Below are 22,531 nucleotides of genomic sequence, written 5' to 3' on the forward strand. Positions count from 1 at the left end.
ACACTATATACAATCTGCTGTATAACCTGTAGATAGGACACTATATACAATCTGCTCCTCTATAACCTGTAGATAGGACACTATATACAATCTGCTCTATAACCTATAGATAGGACACTATATACAATCGGCTCCTCTATATCCTGTAGATAGGACACTATATACAATCTGCTCCTCTATAACCTGTAGATAGGACACTATATACAATCTGCTCCTCTATAACCTGTAGATAGGACACTATATACAATCTGCTCCTCTATAACCTGTAGATAGGACACTATATACAATCTGCTCCTCTATAACCTGTAGATAGGACACTATATACAATCTGCTCCTCTATAACCTGTAGATAGGACACTATATACAATCTGCTCCTCTATAACCTGTAGATAGGACACTATATACAATCTGCTCCTCTATAACCTGTAGATAGGACACTATATACAATCTGCTCCTCTATAACCTGTAGATAGGACACTATATACAATCTGCTCCTCTATAACCTGTAGATAGGACACTATATACAATCTGCTCCTCTATAACCTGTAGATAGGACACTATATACAATCTGCTCCTCTATAACCTGTAGATAGGACACTATATACAATCTGCTCCTCTATAACCTGTAGCTAGGACACTATATACAATCTGCTCCTCTATAACCTGTAGATGGGACACTATATACAATCTGCTCTATAACCTGTAGATAGGACACTATATACAATCTGCTCCTCTATAACCTGTAGCTAGGACACTATATACAATCTGCTCCTCTATAACCTGTAGATGGGACACTATATACAATCTGCTCCTCTATAACCTGTAGATAGGACACTATATACAATCTGCTCCTCTATAACCTGTAGATAGGACACTATATACAATCTGCTCCTCTATAACCTGTAGCTAGGACACTATATACAATCTGCTCCTCTATAACCTGTAGATAGGACACTATATACAATCTGCTCCTCTATAACCTGTAGCTAGGACACTATATACAATCTGCTCCTCTATAACCTGTAGATGGGACACTATATACAATCTGCTCTATAACCTGTAGATAGGACACTATATACAATCTGCTCCTCTATAACCTGTAGCTAGGACACTATATACAATCTGCTCCTCTATAACCTGTAGCTAGGACACTATATACAATCTGCTCCTCTATAACCTGTAGATGGGACACTATATACAATCTGCTCTATAACCTGTAGCTAGGACACTATATACAATCTGCTCTATAACCTGTAGATAGGACACTATATACAATCTGCTCCTCTATAACCTGTAGCTAGGACACTATATACAATCTGCTCCTCTATAACCTGTAGATAGGACACTATATACAATCTGCTCCTCTATAACCTGTAGCTAGGACACTATATACAATCTGCTCCTCTATAACCTGTAGATGGGACACTATATACAATCTGCTCTATAACCTGTAGATAGGACACTATATACAATCTGCTCCTCTATAACCTGTAGATGGGACACTATATACAATCTGCTCTATAACCTGTAGATAGGACACTATATACAATCTGCTCCTCTATAACCTGTAGATAGGACACTATATACAATCTGCTCTATAACCTGCAGATAGGACACTATATACAATCTGCTCTATAACCTGTAGATAGGACACTATATACAATCTGCTCCTCTATAACCTGTAGATAGGACACTATATACAATCTGCTCTATAACCTATAGATAGGACACTACAGTATATACAATCTGCTCCTCTATAACCTGTAGATAGGACACTATATACAATCTTCTCCTCTATAACCTGTAGATAGGACACTATATACAATCTGCTGCTCTATAACCTGTAGATAGGACACTATATACAATCTGCTCCTCTATAACCTGTAGATAGGACACTATATACAATCTGCTCTATAACCTGTAGATAGGACACTATATACAATCTGCTCTATAACCTATAGATAGGACACTATATACAATCTGCTCCTCTATAACCTGTAGATAGGACACTATATACAATCTGCTCCTCTATAACCTGTAGATAGGACACTATATACAATCTGCTCTATAACCTGTAGATAGGACACTATATACAATCTGCTCTATAACCTATAGATAGGACACTATATACAATCTGCCCCTCTATAACCTGTAGATAGGACACTATATACAATCTGCTCTATAACCTGTAGATAGGACACTATATACAATCTGCTCTATAACCTGTAGATAGGACACTATATACAATCTGCTCTATAACCTATAGATAGGACACTATATACAATCTGCCCCTCTATAACCTGTAGATGGGACACTATATACAATCTGCCCCTCTATAACCTGTAGATAGGACACTATATACAATCTGCCCCTCTATAACCTGTAGATAGGACACTATATACAATCTGCCCCTCTATAACCTGTAGATAGGACACTATATACAATCTGCTCCTCGATAACCTGTAGATAGGACACTATATACAATCTGCTCTATAACCTGTAGATAGGACACTATATACAATCTGCTCCTCTATAACCTGTAGATAGGACACTATATACAATCTGCTCTATAACCTGTAGATAGGACACTATATACAATCTGCTCCTCTATAACCTGTAGATAGGACACTATATACAATCTGCTCCTCTATAACCTGTAGATAGGACACTATATACAATCTGCTCCTCTATAGCCTGTAGATAGGACACTATATACAATCTGCTCCTCTATAACCTGTAGATAGGACACTATATACAATCTGCTCCTCTATAGCCTGTAGATAGGACACTATATACAATCTGCTCCTCTATAACCTGTAGATAGGACACTATATACAATCTGCTCCTCTATAACCTGTAGATAGGACACTATATACAATCTGCTCCTGTATAACCTGTAGATAGGACACTATATACAATCTGCTCCTCTATAACCTGTAGATAGGACACTATATACAATCTGCTCCTCTATAACCTGTAGATAGGACACTATATACAATCTGCTCCTCTATAACCTGTAGATAGGACACTATATACAATCTGCCCCTCTATAACCTGTAGATAGGACACTATATACAATCTGCTCTATAACCTATAGATAGGACACTATATACAATCTGCTCCTCTATAACCTGTAGATAGGACACTATATACAATCTGCTCCTCTATAACCTGTAGATAGGACACTATATACAATCTGCTCTATAACCTGTAGATAGGACACTATATACAATCTGCTCCTCTATAACCTGTAGATAGGACACTATATACAATCTGCTCTATAACCTATAGATAGGACACTGTATACAATCTGCTCTATAACCTATAGATAGGACACTATATACAATCTGCTCCTCTATAACCTGTAGATAGGACACTATATACAATCTGCTCCTCTATAACCTGTAGATAGGACACTATATACAATCTGCTCTATAACCTGTAGATAGGACACTATATACAATCTGCTCCTCTATAACCTGTAGATAGGACACTATATACAATCTGCTCTATAACCTGTAGATAGGACACTATATACAATCTGCTCCTCTATAACCTGTAGATAGGACACTATCTGCAGGACTGGGGTGATATTCTGGTTCTGGTGACAGTAACCTATCTATCTGCAGGGCTGGGGTGATATGCTGGTTCTGGTGACAGTAACCTATCTATCTGCAGGGCTGGGGTGATATTCTGGTTCTGGTGACAGTAACCTATCTATCTGCAGGACTGGGGTGATATGCTGGTTCTGGTGACAGTAACCTATCTGCAGGGCTGGGGTGATATGCTGGTTCTGGTGACAGTAACCTATCTATCTGCAGGGCTGGGGTGATATACTGGGTCTGGTGACAGTAACCTATCTATCTGCAGGACTGGGGTGATATGCTGGTTCTGGTGACAGTAACCTATCTATCTGCAGGACTGGGGTGATATGCTGGTTCTGGTGACAGTAACCTATCTATCTGCGGGGTTGGGGTGATATGCTGGTTCTGGTGACAGTAACCTATCTATCTGCGGGGCTGGGGTGATGTGCTGGTTCTGGTGACAGTAACCTATCTATCTGCGGGGCTGGGGTGATGTGCTGGTTCTGGTGACAGTAACCTATCTATCTGCGGGGCTGGGGTGATGTGCTGGGGCTGGTGACAGTAACCTATCTATCTGCGGGGCTGGGGTGATATGCTGGATCTGGTGACAGTAACCTATCTATCTGCAGGGCTGGGGTGATATACTGGTACTGGTGACAGTAACCTATCTATCTGCAGGGCTGGGGTGATATGCTGGTTCTGGTGACAGTAACCTATCTATCTGCAGGGCTGGAGTGATATGCTGGTTCTGGTGACAGTAACCTATCTATCTGCAGGGCTGGGGTGATATGCTGGGTCTGGTGACAGTAACCTATCTATCTGCAGGGCTGGAGTGATATGCTGGTTCTGGTGACAGTAACCTATCTATCTGCAGGGCTGGGGTGATATGCTGGGTCTGGTGACAGTAACCTATCTATCTGCAGGGCTGGGGGGATATGCTGGGTCTGGTGACAGTAACCTATCTATCTGCAGGGCTGGGGTGATATGCTGGGTCTGGTGACAGTAACCTATCTATCTGCAGGGCTGGAGTGATATGCTGGTTCTGGTGACAGTAGCCTATCTATCTGCAGGGCTGGGGTGATATGCTGGGTCTGGTGACAGTAACCTATCTATCTGCAGGGCTGGGGTGATATGCTGGTTCTGGTGACAGTAACCTATCTATCTGCAGGGCTGGGGTGATATGCTGGTTCTGGTGACAGTAACCTATCTATCTGCAGGGCTGGGGTGATATGCTGGTTCTGGTGACAGTAACCTATCTATCTGCAGTGCTGGGGTGATATGCTGGATCTGGTGACACTAACCTATCTATCTGCAGGGCTGGGGTGATATGCTGGGTCTGGTGACAGTAACCTATCTATCTGCAGGGCTGGGGTGATATGCTGGGTCTGGTGACATTTAGAATGAAGTGGCTGATAACAGGGGACAATGGATAAGTGCGGCGTTGGCGGAGAGAAGCTGAGCTGTGGTGTAAGTAGCTCTCAGTGAGACCCCCGCGCTCCCCCACATCACCCATTGCCCCTCTTTACTGGTATGGAGACGGCACTGCAGGCATTTGGCCTCCTTACATATAATGGCCATCCTGTGTGCGGGGTACAGGCGGCCGCTTAGTGGATTAGGAGGGATTAGTGGTCGCTCACATGGCCGCGCTCCGGTAGATTGGATTGCTTCGCTGCGCACAATGAGAAATTCCTTTTACACAATTTATTAATATGTCTCGCTGGTGAAGATGAGAAAGCAGCGGCCCCGACCGTCAGGACCAATTCACACCCTGCATGTTAGTGCAGATAAATACACAAAACATCTCATCCACAGGCTGCGGAAAGTGCCCACGTGTAAATACGTCTTGGGCGCAGAATGTCAATTCTTTCAGCACAATCTGCGACAGACAATGAACGTCCGACTCCTTCAGCCACTGGTGTACAAGAGCGGATACTCAACGGACCCCATTAGAGGCAATAGGGCCCGCTGGGAACAGTGTCAGTTACTCTATAGGAGCACACTGAGGCGGCATTATTACTAAACAGGGCACCCAGGGGAGCATTATATAGGACGGTATTTAGGGGGCACTCTGCTGGGACAATATTACTAATAGGGCACCCAGGGGAATATTATTAATATTGGGGTAGGACACTATTACTATTTGCTGGGTACTGTATGGCGCTATTATTCATCTATGCCAGTGGTTCTTAACCAGGATTCGATCGCACCCTAGGCCCTATGCCCGGTTCATTTTGTGTCCCAGTAATAGACCATACACCTATGTCTTGAATTTGGAAATAAATCATATTTGATTTATCACTAAAGAAGGGTTCGGTGAGTGTGCAGATGAGACTGGTGGGGTCGGGACCTCAAACAAGGTTAAGAACCACTGATTCTATACGGTAAATAATAATATATCGTCACATAGTGAGAGTAGTGTGCCCACTATTGCCCCTGATGTCCCCTATTGCCCACTAATGTCCCCTATTGCCCTTGAAACAATGCCAAGGCCAGAGACTGCTCAGGAGGTAGCGGTGATAGCCATGTGTGACCGTCTGTAGTGAGCCTGACTGTAGTGTGCTTGCCTGGAATGAGCCTGCCTGTAGTGTGACTGTGTAGTGAAACCACCTGTAGTGAAGCCACCTGTAGTGAGCCTGCCTGTAGTGAGCTTGCCTGGAATGAGCCTGCCTGTAGTGTGACTTTGTGTAGTGAGGCCGCCTGTACTGTTCTTGTCTGGAATGAGCCTCCCTGTAGTGAGACCGCCTGTAGTGAGCTTGCCTGGAATGAGCCTGCCTGTAGTGTGACTGTGTAGTGAAACCACCTGTAGTGAAGCCACCTGTAGTGAGCCTGCCTGTAGTGAGCTTGCCTGGAATGAGCCTGCCTGTAGTGTGACTTTGTGTAGTGAGGCCGCCTGTACTGTTCTTGTCTGGAATGAGCCTCCCTGTAGTGAGACCGCCTGTAGTGAGCTTGCCTGGAATGAGCCTGCCTGTAGTGTGACTTTGTGTAGTGAGACCGCCTGTAGTGAAACCACCTGTAGTGAGCTTGCCTGGAATGAGCCTGCCTGTAGTGTGACTTTGTGTAGTGAGACCGCCTGTAGTGAAACCACCTGTAGTGAGGCCGCCTGTAGTGTGCTTGCCTGGAATGAGCCTGCCTGTAGTGTGACTGTCTGTAGTGAGGCTGCCTGTAGTGAGCTTGCCTGTAGTGAGGCCGCCTGTAGTGTGCTTGCCTGGAATGAGCCTGCCTGTAGTGAGGCCGCCTGTAGTGTGCTTGCCTGGAATGAGCCTGCCTGTAGTGAGGCCTGCCTGTAGTGAGGCCGCCTGTAGTGTGCTTGCCTGGAATGAGCCTGCCTGTAGTGTGACTGTGTGTAGTGAGGCCGCCTGTAGTGAGCTTGCCTATAGTGAGGCCGCCTGTAGTGTGCTTGCCTGGAATGAGACTGCCTGTAGTGAGGCCGCCTGTAGTGTGCTTGCCTGGAATGAGCCTGCCTGTAGTGTGACTGTGTGTAGTGAAACCACCTGTAGTGAGCTTGCCTGGAATGATCCTGCCTGTAGTGTGCCTGTGTGTAGTGAGGCCGCCTGTAGTGTTCTTGTCTGGAATGAGCCTGCCTGTAGTGAGGCCGCCTGTAGTGAACTTGCCTGGAATGAGCCTGCCTGTAGTGTGACTGTCTGTAGTGAGGCCGCCTGTAGTGAGCTTGCCTGTAGTGAGGCCGCCTGTAGTGTGCTTGCCTGGAATGAGCCTGCCTGTAGTGAGGTCGCCTGTAGTGTGCTTGCCTGGAATGAGCCTGCCTGTAGTGAGGCCGCCTGTAGTGTGCTTGCCTGGAATGAGCCTGCCTGTAGTGAAACCACCTGTAGTGAGCTTGCCTGGAATGAGCCTGCCTGTATGTAGTGAGGCCGCCTGTAGTGTTCTTGTCTGGAATGAGCCTGCCTGTAGTGAGGCCGCCTGTAGTGAACTTGCCTGGAATGAGCCTGCCTGTAGTGTGACTGTCTGTAGTGAGGCCGCCTGTAGTGAGCTTGCCTGTAGTGAGGCCGCCTGTAGTGTGCTTGCCTGGAATGAGCCTGCCTGTAGTGAGGTCGCCTGTAGTGTGCTTGCCTGGAATGAGCCTGCCTGTAGTGAGGCCGCCTGTAGTGTGCTTGCCTGGAATGAGCCTGCCTGTAGTGAAACCACCTGTAGTGAGCTTGCCTGGAATGAGCCTGCCTGTATGTAGTGAGGCCGCCTGTAGTGTTCTTGTCTGGAATGAGCCTGCCTGTAGTGAGGCCGCCTGTAGTGAGGCCGCCTGTAGTGAACTTGCCTGGAATGAGCCTGCCTGTAGTGTGACTGTCTGTAGTGAGGCCGCCTGTAGTGAGCTTGCCTGTAGTGAGGCCGCCTGTAGTGTGCTTGCCTGGAATGAGCCTGCCTGTAGTGAGCCTGCCTGTAGTGTGACTGTGTGTAGTGAGGCCGCCTGTAGTGTGGTCGCCTGTAGTGAAACCACCTGTAGTGAGCCTGCCAGTAGTGAAACCACCTGTAGTGAGCCTGCCTGTAGTGTGGTCGCCTGTAGTGAAACCACCTGTAGTGAGCCTGCCTGTAGTGTGACTGTGTGTAGTGAGGCCGCCTGTAGTGAGCTTGCCTGTAGTGAGGCGGCCTGTAGTGTGCTTGCCTGGAATGAGACTGCCTGTAGTGAGGCTGCCTGTAGTGTGCTTGCCTGGAATGAGCCTGCCTGTAGTGTGACTGTGTGTAGTGAAACCACCTGTAGTGAGCTTGCCTGGAATTGAGCCTGCCTGTAGTGTGACTGTGTGTAGTGAGGCGGCCTGTAGTGTTCTTGTCTGTAATGAGCCTGCCTGTAGTGAGGCCGCCTGTAGTGAACTTGCCTGGAATGAGCCTGCCTGTAGTGTGACTGTCTGTAGTGAGGCTGCCTGTAGTGAGCTTGCCTGTAGTGAGCTTGCCTGTAGTGAGGCCGCCTGTAGTGTGCTTGCCTGGAATGAGCCTGCCTGTAGTGAGGCCGCCTGTAGTGTGCTTGCCTGGAATGAGCCTGCCTGTAGTGAGGCCGCCTGTAGTGTGCTTGCCTGGAATGAGCCTGCCTGTAGTGAGGCCGCCTGTAGTGAGCTTGCCTATAGTGAGGCCGCCTGTAGTGTGCTTGCCTGGAATGAGACTGCCTGTAGTGAGGCCGCCTGTAGTGTGCTTGCCTGGAATGAGCCTGCCTGTAGTGTGACTGTCTGTAGTGAGGCTGCCTGTAGTGAGCTTGCCTGTAGTGAGGCCGCCTGTAGTGTGCTTGCCTGGAATGAGCCTGCCTGTAGTGAGGCCGCCTGTAGTGTGCTTGCCTGGAATGAGCCTGCCTGTAGTGAGGCCTGCCTGTAGTGAGGCCGCCTGTAGTGTGCTTGCCTGGAATGAGCCTGCCTGTAGTGTGACTGTGTGTAGTGAGGCCGCCTGTAGTGAGCTTGCCTATAGTGAGGCCGCCTGTAGTGTGCTTGCCTGGAATGAGACTGCCTGTAGTGAGGCCGCCTGTAGTGTGCTTGCCTGGAATGAGCCTGCCTGTAGTGTGACTGTGTGTAGTGAAACCACCTGTAGTGAGCTTGCCTGGAATGATCCTGCCTGTAGTGTGCCTGTGTGTAGTGAGGCCGCCTGTAGTGTTCTTGTCTGGAATGAGCCTGCCTGTAGTGAGGCCGCCTGTAGTGAACTTGCCTGGAATGAGCCTGCCTGTAGTGTGACTGTCTGTAGTGAGGCCGCCTGTAGTGAGCTTGCCTGTAGTGAGGCCGCCTGTAGTGTGCTTGCCTGGAATGAGCCTGCCTGTAGTGAGGTCGCCTGTAGTGTGCTTGCCTGGAATGAGCCTGCCTGTAGTGAGGCCGCCTGTAGTGTGCTTGCCTGGAATGAGCCTGCCTGTAGTGAAACCACCTGTAGTGAGCTTGCCTGGAATGAGCCTGCCTGTATGTAGTGAGGCCGCCTGTAGTGTTCTTGTCTGGAATGAGCCTGCCTGTAGTGAGGCCGCCTGTAGTGAACTTGCCTGGAATGAGCCTGCCTGTAGTGTGACTGTCTGTAGTGAGGCCGCCTGTAGTGAGCTTGCCTGTAGTGAGGCCGCCTGTAGTGTGCTTGCCTGGAATGAGCCTGCCTGTAGTGAGCCTGCCTGTAGTGTGACTGTGTGTAGTGAGGCCGCCTGTAGTGTGGTCGCCTGTAGTGAAACCACCTGTAGTGAGCCTGCCAGTAGTGAAACCACCTGTAGTGAGCCTGCCTGTAGTGTGGTCGCCTGTAGTGAAACCACCTGTAGTGAGCCTGCCTGTAGTGTGACTGTGTGTAGTGAGGCCGCCTGTAGTGAGCTTGCCTGTAGTGAGGCGGCCTGTAGTGTGCTTGCCTGGAATGAGACTGCCTGTAGTGAGGCTGCCTGTAGTGTGCTTGCCTGGAATGAGCCTGCCTGTAGTGTGACTGTGTGTAGTGAAACCACCTGTAGTGAGCTTGCCTGGAATTGAGCCTGCCTGTAGTGTGACTGTGTGTAGTGAGGCGGCCTGTAGTGTTCTTGTCTGTAATGAGCCTGCCTGTAGTGAGGCCGCCTGTAGTGAACTTGCCTGGAATGAGCCTGCCTGTAGTGTGACTGTCTGTAGTGAGGCTGCCTGTAGTGAGCTTGCCTGTAGTGAGCTTGCCTGTAGTGAGGCCGCCTGTAGTGTGCTTGCCTGGAATGAGCCTGCCTGTAGTGAGGCCGCCTGTAGTGTGCTTGCCTGGAATGAGCCTGCCTGTAGTGAGGCCTGCCTGTAGTGAGGCCGCCTGTAGTGTGCTTGCCTGGAATGAGCCTGCCTGTAGTGAGGCCGCCTGTAGTGAGCTTGCCTATAGTGAGGCCGCCTGTAGTGTGCTTGCCTGGAATGAGACTGCCTGTAGTGTGCTTGCCTGGAATGAGCCTGCCTGTAGTGTGACTGTCTGTAGTGAGGCTGCCTGTAGTGAGCTTGCCTGTAGTGAGGCCGCCTGTAGTGTGCTTGCCTGGAATGAGCCTGCCTGTAGTGAGGCCGCCTGTAGTGTGCTTGCCTGGAATGAGCCTGCCTGTAGTGAGGCCTGCCTGTAGTGAGGCCGCCTGTAGTGTGCTTGCCTGGAATGAGCCTGCCTGTAGTGTGACTGTGTGTAGTGAGGCCGCCTGTAGTGAGCTTGCCTATAGTGAGGCCGCCTGTAGTGTGCTTGCCTGGAATGAGACTGCCTGTAGTGAGGCCGCCTGTAGTGTGCTTGCCTGGAATGAGCCTGCCTGTAGTGTGACTGTGTGTAGTGAAACCACCTGTAGTGAGCTTGCCTGGAATGATCCTGCCTGTAGTGTGCCTGTGTGTAGTGAGGCCGCCTGTAGTGTTCTTGTCTGGAATGAGCCTGCCTGTAGTGAGGCCGCCTGTAGTGAACTTGCCTGGAATGAGCCTGCCTGTAGTGTGACTGTCTGTAGTGAGGCCGCCTGTAGTGAGCTTGCCTGTAGTGAGGCCGCCTGTAGTGTGCTTGCCTGGAATGAGCCTGCTTGTAGTGAGGTCGCCTGTAGTGTGCTTGCCTGGAATGAGCCTGCCTGTAGTGAGGCCGCCTGTAGTGTGCTTGCCTGGAATGAGCCTGCCTGTAGTGAAACCACCTGTAGTGAGCTTGCCTGGAATGAGCCTGCCTGTATGTAGTGAGGCCGCCTGTAGTGTTCTTGTCTGGAATGAGCCTGCCTGTAGTGAGGCCGCCTGTAGTGAACTTGCCTGGAATGAGCCTGCCTGTAGTGTGACTGTCTGTAGTGAGGCCGCCTGTAGTGAGCTTGCCTGTAGTGAGGCCGCCTGTAGTGTGCTTGCCTGGAATGAGCCTGCCTGTAGTGAGGTCGCCTGTAGTGTGCTTGCCTGGAATGAGCCTGCCTGTAGTGAGGCCGCCTGTAGTGTGCTTGCCTGGAATGAGCCTGCCTGTAGTGAAACCACCTGTAGTGAGCTTGCCTGGAATGAGCCTGCCTGTATGTAGTGAGGCCGCCTGTAGTGTTCTTGTCTGGAATGAGCCTGCCTGTAGTGAGGCCGCCTGTAGTGAACTTGCCTGGAATGAGCCTGCCTGTAGTGTGACTGTCTGTAGTGAGGCCGCCTGTAGTGAGCTTGCCTGTAGTGAGGCCGCCTGTAGTGTGCTTGCCTGGAATGAGCCTGCCTGTAGTGAGCCTGCCTGTAGTGTGACTGTGTGTAGTGAGGCCGCCTGTAGTGTGGTCGCCTGTAGTGAAACCACCTGTAGTGAGCCTGCCAGTAGTGAAACCACCTGTAGTGAGCCTGCCTGTAGTGTGGTCGCCTGTAGTGAAACCACCTGTAGTGAGCCTGCCTGTAGTGTGACTGTGTGTAGTGAGGCCGCCTGTAGTGTGGTCGCCTGTAGTGAAACCACCTGTAGTGAGCCTGCCAGTAGTGAAACCACCTGTAGTGAGCCTGCCTATAGTGTGGCCGCCTGTAGTGAAACCACCTGTAGTGTGACTGTGTGTAGTGGGGCTTCCAGGGTGCTGAGTTAGGCCTTGTGCAGCGCTCGTACCATCACCAGTCAGTCCTCCATATACTCCCAGGCTGGACTGGAATAGCTTTTCCTATTATTTTCCTAAAACATAAGTGCAGTAGAGGAGTATATAGCATCTGCCGCCCCCCTCTATAGACAGTCGGACCCCTCTCCAGGCCCCCCTTGCTATGGGGAGGGGGCTGAGCAGTCACCAGTGTTTTGGCAGATCCCCCTCTCACGTCTTGTAGGCGAGATCTGAAGTCCAGGAGAAGGAACCATTACCTGTAGCGACTCATTGACCATTGTGCCCAATAATAGGGAGGTCTTTGTTTGCTTTGGAGGCCCCTGCCCATTATTACATGAAGAGTCCATTGAGTATGAAGCGTGTAATACTTCACCTCACCTCTGGTGGCGCTACAGCCAAACGTGTACATGAATAAATGGGGTTATACATTATTAGGCCGGGTTCACACAATGTATTTTGGCACGTAATGTGCCACGTAGACGCCGCGGGAGCTTTTGTGGGCCGTGTACACTCCCATTGTTTTCAATGGGAGCCGGTACCGTATACGCGACGCTATTTTGTGGCCGTGATTTTGCCATTGACTTAGAGAAGTTCAAAAATGGTGACCTGGCCCCCGTCTGGAGGGAATAGTAGGCTCCAGTCAGGAGCCCACCAGGCCAATTGCAGCTCTTACCCGGACACCGTCCCACACAGGGGGTGCTGAGGCAAATTGGAAAGGATAGATAGAAAAACCGGGAAGCGACAGGGCGCTAATGGCAGCAAAATCCGTAATAAGAGAAAAGAGGATGACAAGTGTGTAATACCTGATCTGACCTGTGGGGGCGCTGCAGGGTCACCTATAGATAACAAGCAGGGGTCCCCCTATATCAGGGGGCTTTGTAAAACTACAACTCCCAGCATGCAATGAACAGCAGAGCAGCTATGAATGCTGGGAGTTGTAGTTACACAACAATGGGAACAAAAGCAACGCAAGACGGAGACAACCCCTTACTCACCCAACTTTCCTAAGACCCTGGTTATGTGACCCTCCTCATATTATTAGCGACAGACTGCACTGCGCCCAATAACTTGTATCCCCTCCCCCACCGTAAGGAAAGCGACTTCTGACAACTGACAACAGTAAAGACATGAATATAGCGCACGTGTGAAGAGCCTCAGAAAGGGTTAACAAGCACAGATCTGTGACACCGCCCTACGGGGCCGCACTGTGGGACCGTCAGCACCATGGACAGCGGCGGACAGCGGCAGCCTCTCCCCCCCCCCTCCCCGCTGCAGTAATAGAAACTACAACTCCCAGCATGCACTGACAGCCCCCCCCCCCCCCCCCCCCCGGGAAACGGGGACCGAACAAAAGTAATAACACCAATAATTGTGTAAAAACCCAAAGGGACAGAAAACTGCCCTACAAAGCATGATGGTCCCTACAGTTAGTTGGTCCCTACGGTTGTGTAATCTCTTTGGTTGGGTAGTCCCTATAGCTCCGTAGTCCCATAGTTTAGGTAGTCTTTATGGTTGCTTTATCCCAATGGTTGGGTAGTCCCTATTGTTGGATAGTCCCTACGGTTAGTTGGTCCCTATTGTTGGATAGTCCCTACAGTTAGTTAGTCCCTAGGGTTGGATAGTCCCTACGGTTAGTTATTCCCTAGGGTTGCATAGTCCCTCGGTTAGTTAGTCCCTAGGGTTGGATAGTCCCTACGGTTAGTTAGTCCCTAGGGTTGGATAGTCCCTACGGTTAGTTGGTCCCTATTGTTGGATAGTCCCTACGGTTAGTTGGTCCCTAGAGTTGGGTAGTCCCTAGGGTTAGGTAGTCCCTAGGGTTAGGTAGTCCCTAGGGTTAGGTAGTCCCTAGGGTTAGGTAGTCCCTAGGGTTGGGTAGTCCCTACGGTTAGTTGGTCCCTAGTGTTGGGTAGTCCCTACGGTTAGTTGGTCCTTATGGTTGGATAGCCCCTACGGTTAGTTGGTCCCTATTGTTGGGTAGCGCCTACGGTTAGTTGGTCCCTAGTGTTGGGTAGTCCCTATAATTAGTTGGTCCCTAGTGTTGGGTGGTCCCTGTTCTTGGGTAGTCCCTACGGTTAGTTGGTCCCTGTTCTTGGGTAGTCCCTACGGTTAGTTGGTCCCTGTTCTTGGGTAGTCCCTACGGTTAGTTGGTCCCTAGTGTTGGGTAGTCCCTATGGTTAGTTGGTCCCTAGTGTTGGGTAGTCCCTACGGTTAGTTGGTCCCTATTGTTGGATAGTCCCTATGGTTAGTTGGTCCCTAGTGTTGGGTAGTCCCTATAATTAGTTGGGCCCTAGTGTTGGATAGTCCCTATGGTTAGTTGGTCCCTAGTGTTGGGTAGTCCCTACGGTTAGTTGGTCCCTATTGTTGGATAGTCCCTATGGTTAGTTGGTCCCTAGTGTTGGGTAGTCCCTATAATTAGTTGGGCCCTAGTGTTGGATAGTCCCTATGGTTAGTTGGTCCCTAGTGTTGGGTAGTCCCTACGGTTAGTTGGTCCCTAGTGTTGGGTAGTCCCTATAATTAGTTGGGCCCTAGTGTTGGGTAGTCCCTACGGTTAGTTGGTCCCTAGTGTTGGGTAGTCCCTACGGTTAGTTGGTCCCTAGTGTTGGGTAGTCCCTACGGTTAGTTGGTCCCTAGTGTTGGGTAGTCCCTATAATTAGTTGGGCCCTAGTGTTGGGTAGTCCCTACGGTTAGTTGGTCCCTAGTGTTGGGTAGTCCCTACGGTTAGTTGGTCCCTAGTGTTGGGTAGTCCCTATAATTAGTTGGGCCCAAGTGTTGGGTAGTCCCTACGGTTAGTTGGTCCCTAGTGTTGGGTAGTCCCTACGGTTAGTTGGTCCCTAGTGTTGGGTAATCCCTATAATTAGTTGGTCCCTATTGTTGGATAGTCCCTACGGTTAGTTGGTCCCTAGTGTTGGGTAGTCCCTATAATTAGTTGGTCCCTATTGTTGGATAGTCCCTATGGTTAGTTGGTCCCTAGTGTTGGGTAGTCCCTACGGTTAGTTGGTCCCTAGTGTTGGGTAGTCCCTACGGTTAGGTGGTCCCTAGTGTTGGATAGTCCCTACGGTTAGTTGGTCCCTAGTGTTGGGTAGTCCCTACGGTTAGTTGATCCCTAGTGTTGGGTAGTCCCTACGGTTAGTTGGTCCCTGTTCTTGGATAGTCCCTATAATTAGTTGGTCCCTAGTGTTGGGTAGTCCCTATGGTTAGTTGGTCCCTAGTGTTGGGTAGTCCCTATGGTTAGTTGGTCCCTAGTGTTGGGTAGTCCCTACGGTTAGGTGGTCCCTAGTGTTGGATAGTCCCTACGGTTAGTTGGTCCCTAGTGTTGGGTAGTCCCTACGGTTAGTTGATCCCTAGTGTTGGGTAGTCCCTACGGTTAGTTGGTCCCTGTTCTTGGATAGTCCCTATAATTAGTTGGTCCCTAGTGTTGGGTAGTCCCTATGGTTACATATTATGGCGTCATAAGACAGACATGCACCTCTTTGGATTCCATTACCGTGCAGCTTATGGTTAGATGGTCGGTAACGTTTCAGACACTTTGTGTGATGTCATAGATCATGTGATTCTGGACCAAAATTTAATGTGATGACGCTGAGCTGTGAGGACCGCCCCCTGACGGAACAGGGCAATGTTAGAGTGTAGTCAGGGGGGCCATGACAGTGAGGAGATATATATATATAATACCGCACCTAAATGAGGACATGAAAGGTCCTATATGTTAGCTACTCGGAATGGTGGTGCAGCAGCTTGGCTGTGAGATAGAGTGGCGGTATTGTAGCATAGTGGTGGGATGGTGTGGCCGTGCTCTGCATAGTGGTGCTCTACGTAGCGGTGTGATGGTGTGGCCGTGCTCTATGTAGCGGTGCGATGGTGCTCTACGTAGCAGTGTGATGGTTTAGCGTTGCGATGGCGTGGCGATGTGATGGTGTGGCCGTGCTCTATGTAGTGGTGCGATGGTGTGGCCGTGCTCTATGTGGCGGTGCGATGGTGCTCTACGTAGCGGTGTGATGGTGTGGCCGTGCTCTATGTAGTGGTGCGATGGTGTGGCCGTGCTCTATGTAGTGGTGCGATGGTGTGGCCGTGCTCTATGTGGCGGTGCGATGGTGCTCTACGTAGCGGTGTGATGGTTTAGCGTTGCGATGGCGTGGCGATGTGATGGTGTGGCCGTGCTCTATGTGGCGGTGCGATGGTGCTCTATGTAGCGGTGTGATGGTTTAGCGTTGCGATGGCGTGGCGATGTGATGGTGTGGCCGTGCTCTATGTGGCGGTGCGATGGTGCTCTATGTAGCGGTGTGATGGTTTAGCGTTGCGATGGCGTGGCGATGTGATGGTGTGGCCGTGCTCTATGTAGCGGTGCGATGGTGTGGCTGTGCTCTATGTAGCGGTGCGATGGTGTGGCTGTGCTCTATGTAGCGGTGTGATGGTGTGGCCGTGCTCTATGTAGCGGTGTGATGGTGTGGCCGTGCTCTATGTAGCGGTGTGATGGTGTGGCCGTGCTCTATGTAGCGGTGTGATGGTGTGGCCGTGCTCTATGTAGCGGTGTGATGGTGTGGCCGTGCTCTATGTAGCGGTGTGATGGTGTGGCCGTGCTCTATGTAGCGGTGTGATGGTGTGGCCGTGCTCTATGTAGCGGTGTGATGGTGTGGCCGTGCTCTATGTAGCGGTGCGATGGTGTGGCCGTGCTCTATGTAGCGGTGCGATGGTGTGGCCGTGCTCTATGTAGCGGTGCGATGGTGTGGCCGTGCTCTATGTAGCGGTGTGATGGTTTGGCCGTGCTCTATGTAGCGGTGTGATGGTGTGGCCGTGCTCTATGTAGCGGTGCGATGGTTTGGCGGTGTGATGGTGTGACGGTGCTCTACGTAGCGGTGTGATGGTGTGGCCGTGCTCTATGTAGCGGTGCGATGATTTGGCGGTGTGATGGTGTGGCTGTGCTCTATGTAGCGGTGTGATGGTTTGGCGGTGCGATGGTGTGGCTGTGCTCTATGTAGCGGTGTGACGGTGCTCTATGTAGCGGTGCGACGGTGCTCTATGTAGCGGTGCGATGGTGTGGCGGTGCGATGGTGTGGCGGTGCGATGGTGTGGCGGTGCGATGGTGTGGCGGTGCGATGGTGTGGCAGTGCTCTATGTAGCGGTGTGATGGTGTGACGGTGCTCTACGTAGCGGTGTGATGGTGTGGCCGTGCTCTATGTAGCGGTGCGATGGTTTGGCGGTGTGATGGTGTGGCTGTGCTCTATGTAGCGGTGCGATGGTTTGGCGGTGTGATGGTGTGGCCGTGCTCTATGTAGCGATGCGATGGTGTGGCTGTGCGCTATGTAGCGGTGCGATGGTTTGGCGGTGTGATGGTGTGACGGTGCTCTATGTAGCGATGCGATGGTGTGGCTGTGCGCTATGTAGCGGTGCGATGGTTTGGCGGTGTGATGGTGTGGCCGTGCTCTATGTAGCGGTGTGATGGTGTGACGGTGCTCTATGTAGCGGTGCGATGATTTGGCGGTGTGATGGTGTGACGGTGCTCTACGTAGCGGTGTGATGGTGTGGCCGTGCTCTATGTAGCGGTGCGATGGTTTGGCGGTGTGATGGTGTGGCCGTGCTCTATGTAGCGGTGCGATGGTTTGGCGGTGTGATGGTGTGGCCGTGCTCTATGTAGCGGTGCGATGGTGTGACGGTGCTCTATGTAGCGGTGCGATGGTTTGGCGGTGTGATGGTGTGGCCGTGCTCTATGTAGCGGTGTGATGGTTTGGCGGTGTGATGGTGTGGCCGTGCTCTATGTAGCGGTGTGATGGTGTGGCCGTGCTCTATGTAGCGGTGCGATGGTTTGGCGGTGTGATGGTGTGGCCGTGCTCTATGTAGCGGTGTGATGGTGTGGCCGTGCTCTATGTAGCGGTGCGATGGTGTGACCGTGCTCTATGTAGCGGTGCGATGGTGTGACCGTGCTCTATGTAGCGGTGCGATGATTTGGCGGTGTGATGGTGTGACGGTGCTCTACGTAGCGGTGTGATGGTGTGGCCGTGCTCTATGTAGCGGTGCGATGGTTTGGCGGTGTGATGGTGTGGCCGTGCTCTATGTAGCGGTGCGATGGTTTGGCGGTGTGATGGTGTGGCCGTGCTCTATGTAGCGGTGCGATGGTGTGACGGTGCTCTATGTAGCGGTGCGATGGTTTGGCGGTGTGATGGTGTGGCCGTGCTCTATGTAGCGGTGCGATGGTTTGGCGGTGTGATGGTGTGGCCGTGCTCTATGTAGCGGTGTGATGGTGTGGCCGTGCTCTATGTAGCGGTGTGATGGTGTGGCCGTGCTCTATGTAGCGGTGCGATGGTTTGGCGGTGTGATGGTGTGACGGTGCTCTATGTAGCGATGCGATGGTGTGGCCGTGCTCTATGTAGCGGTGTGATGGTGTGGCCGTGCTCTATGTAGCGGTGCGATGGTTTGGCGGTGTGATGGTGCTCTATGTAGCGGTGCGATGGTGTGACGGTGCTCTATGTAGCGGTGCGATGGTGTGACGGTGCTCTATGTAGCGGTGCGATGGTGTGACGGTGCTCTATGTAGCGGTGCGATGGTTTGGCGATGTGATTGTGACACGAGACTAATATCGTCAGTCTTGCGGTTGGGCATTGGGGGGGGATGGACATGTCTGAGGGTCCCGCCATAGGGGCAGCAGAGGCGACACGTCCGGACCCTTCCATTGATGCCGCTAACGTGGACGTCCCCTCACATAACATTACAGATGGTGCAGCCGTGGCCCCCCCACACCCCGGATCCAGGTAATGGCGTCCTGCACCATCCAATAATACAGGGGCCCCCTATAGAGGGGCCCCGGGGACAGGCGAGCCCCTACCTCTTGTAATGAGCTCCTCCGTGTCCTTGTCGAAGCCTTCCCGGTGACATCTCCTCCAGAGCCCGGAGACCGTGGAGTTAAAGCGGCGGCTACAATGGGAGTCCAGGGCCAGGTAGGGGCGGGGGCCCGGGGCCACTTCATCCCCGGCTCTGGAGATGACCCGCAGCTCCCCCCGGCCCTTGGCGTGGCCTCCTCCGCGGAGGGGCAGGTGTTGCCCGGGGGTGTACATGTAGCCGGGGTCGCTCCGCTTCCCTCCCGGTTTCCTGCAGCGGTCCCGGTGTCTCCGGGCATCAGTCTCGTACCAGTGGTCGGTGCAGAGGGCCACAGCCAGCAGAGCCAGAGCACACAGGGCAAGGCACAGACCGGCACCGGCCAGCAGCCTCATCGCTTCACCGGGGGTGTCGGATCACACCCCGGGCACCGGCCCCAGCATCAGCGCTGTGAGGGAGAGAGATGAGGAGGAGGCCGAGGGGAGGAGCCAGACTACAGGCCGCCCCGACACAGGCAGTGTATACGGCTGTATACCGGGGACTGGGGGTGTATACAGATATATACCGGGGGTGTATACAGATATATACCGGGGACTGGGGGTGTATACAGATATATACCGGGGACTGGGGGTGTATACAGATATATACCGGGGACTGGGGGTGTATACAGATATATACCGGGGACTGGGGGTGTATACAGATATATACCGGGGACTGGGGGTGTATACAGATATATACCGGGGGACTGGGGGTGTATACAGATATATACCGGGGACTGGGGGTGTATACAGATATATACCGGGGACTGGGGGTGTATACAGATATATACCGGGGGTGTATACAGATATATACCGGGGGTGTATACAGATATATACCGGGGACTGGGGGTGTATACAGATATATACCGGGGACTGGGGGTGTATACAGATATATACCGGGGGTGTATACAGATATATACCGGGGACTGGGGGTGTATACAGATATATACCGGGGACTGGGGGTGTATACAGATATATACCGGGGACTGGGGGTGTATACAGATATATACCGGGGACTGGGGGTGTATACAGATATATACCGGGGACTGGGGGTGTATACAGATATATACCGGGGACTGGGGGTGTATACAGATATATACCGGGGACTGGGGGTGTATACAGATATATACCGGGGACTGGGGGTGTATACAGATATATACCGGGGACTGGGGGTGTATACAGATATATACCGGGGACTGGGGGTGTATACAGATATATACCGGGGACTGGGGGTGTATACAGATATATACCGGGGACTGGGGGTGTATACGGCTGTATACCGGGGACTGGGGGTGTATACAGATATATACCGGGGACTGGGGGTGTATACGGCTGTATACCGGGGACTGGGGGTGTATACAGATATATACTGGGGGTGTATACAGATATATACCGGGGACTGGGGGTGTATACGGCTGTATACCGGGGACTGGGGGTGTATACAGATATATACCGGGGACTGGGGGTGTATACAGATATATACCGGGGACTGGGGGTGTATACAGATATATACCGGGGACTGGGGTGTATACGGCTGTATACCGGGAACTGGGGGTGTATACAGATATATACCGGGGACTGGGGGTGTATACAGATATATACCGGGAACTGGGGGTGTATACAGATATATACCGGGGACTGGGGGTGTATACAGATATATACCGGGGACTGGGGGTGTATACAGATATATACCGGGGACTGGGGGTGTATACAGATATATACCGGGAACTGGGGGTGTATACAGATATATACCGGGGACTGGGGGTGTATACAGATATATACCGGGGACTGGGGGTGTATACAGATATATACCGGGGACTGGGGGTGTATACAGATATATACCGGGGACTGGGGGTGTATACAGATATATACCGGGAACTGGGGGTGTATACAGATATATACCGGGGACTGGGGGTGTATACAGATATATACCGGGGACTGGGGGTGTATACAGATATATACCGGGGACTGGGGGTGTATACAGATATATACCGGGGACTGGGGGTGTATACAGATATATACCGGGGACTGGGGGTGTATACAGATATATACCGGGGACTGGGGGTGTATACAGATATATACCGGGGACTGGGGGTGTATACAGATATATACCGGGGACTGGGGGTGTATACAGATATATACCGGGGACTGGGGGTGTATACAGATATATACCGGGGACTGGGGGTGTATACAGATATATACCGGGGGTGTATACAGATATATACCGGGGGTGTATACAGATATATACCGGGGGTGTATACAGATATATACCGGGGACTGGGGGTGTATACAGATATATACCGGGGACTGGGGGTGTATACAGATATATACCGGGGACTGGGGGTGTATACAGATATATACCGGGGACTGGGGGTGTATACAGATATATACCGGGGACTGGGGGTGTATACAGATATATACCGGGGACTGGGGGTGTATACAGATATATACCGGGGACTGGGGGTGTATACAGATATATACTGGGGGTGTATACAGATATATACCGGGGGTGTATACAGATATATACCGGGGACTGGGGGTGTATACAGATATATACCGGGGACTGGGGGTGTATACAGATATATACCGGGGACTGGGGGTGTATACGGCTGTATACCGGGGACTGGGGGTGTATACAGATATATACCGGGGACTGGGGGTGTATACAGATATATACCGGGGACTGGGGGTGTATACGGCTGTATACCGGGGACTGGGGGTGTATACAGATATATACCGGGGACTGGGGGTGTATACAGATATATACCGGGGACTGGGGGTGTATACAGATATATACCGGGGACTGGGGGTGTATACAGATATATACCGGGGACTGGGGGTGTATACAGATATATACCGGGGACTGGGGGTGTATACAGATATATACCGGGGACTGGGGGTGTATACAGATATATACCGGGGACTGGGGGTGTATACAGATATATACCGGGGACTGGGGGTGTATACAGATATATACCGGGGACTGGGGGTGTATACAGATATATACCGGGGACTGGGGGTGTATACAGATATATACCGGGGACTGGGGGTGTATACAGATATATACCGGGGACTGGGGGTGTATACAGATATATACCGGGGGTGTATACAGATATATACCGGGGGTGTATACAGATATATACCGGGGACTGGGGGTGTATACAGATATATACCGGGGACTGGGGGTGTATACAGATATATACCGGGGACTGGGGGTGTATACAGATATATACCGGGGACTGGGGGTGTATACAGATATATACCGGGGACTGGGGGTGTATACAGATATATACCGGGGACTGGGGGTGTATACAGATATATACCGGGGACTGGGGGTGTATACAGATATATACTGGGGGTGTATACAGATATATACCGGGGACTGGGGGTGTATACAGATATATACCGGGGACTGGGGGTGTATACAGATATATACCGGGGACTGGGGGTGTATACGGCTGTATACCGGGGACTGGGGGTGTATACAGATATATACCGGGGACTGGGGGTGTATACAGATATATACCGGGGACTGGGGGTGTATACGGCTGTATACCGGGGACTGGGGGTGTATACAGATATATACCGGGGACTGGGGGTGTATACAGATATATACCGGGGACTGGGGGTGTATACAGATATATACCGGGGACTGGGGGTGTATACAGATATATACCGGGGACTGGGGG

At 51.3% G+C, this 22,531-nt stretch overlaps 1 protein-coding gene across 1 annotated transcript in view; it reads right to left on the reverse strand.

Annotated features, from left to right (window-relative positions):
- Positions 1 to 19,249, reverse strand: part of LOC142214389 (transmembrane protein 178B-like) — a 32,176-nt gene extending 12,927 nt beyond the window's left edge. Inside the window, 1 exon segment of the mRNA XM_075283333.1 lies at positions 18,815 to 19,249. Coding sequence (XP_075139434.1) covers positions 18,815 to 19,199 — 385 coding nt within the window. The 5' untranslated portion in view covers positions 19,200 to 19,249.
- Positions 19,250 to 22,531: the final 3,282 nt, after the last annotated feature.

This window comes from Leptodactylus fuscus, chromosome 7 (genome assembly GCF_031893055.1).
Source record: "Leptodactylus fuscus isolate aLepFus1 chromosome 7, aLepFus1.hap2, whole genome shotgun sequence".
In the NCBI taxonomy this organism is placed as follows: Eukaryota; Metazoa; Chordata; class Amphibia; order Anura; family Leptodactylidae; genus Leptodactylus; species Leptodactylus fuscus.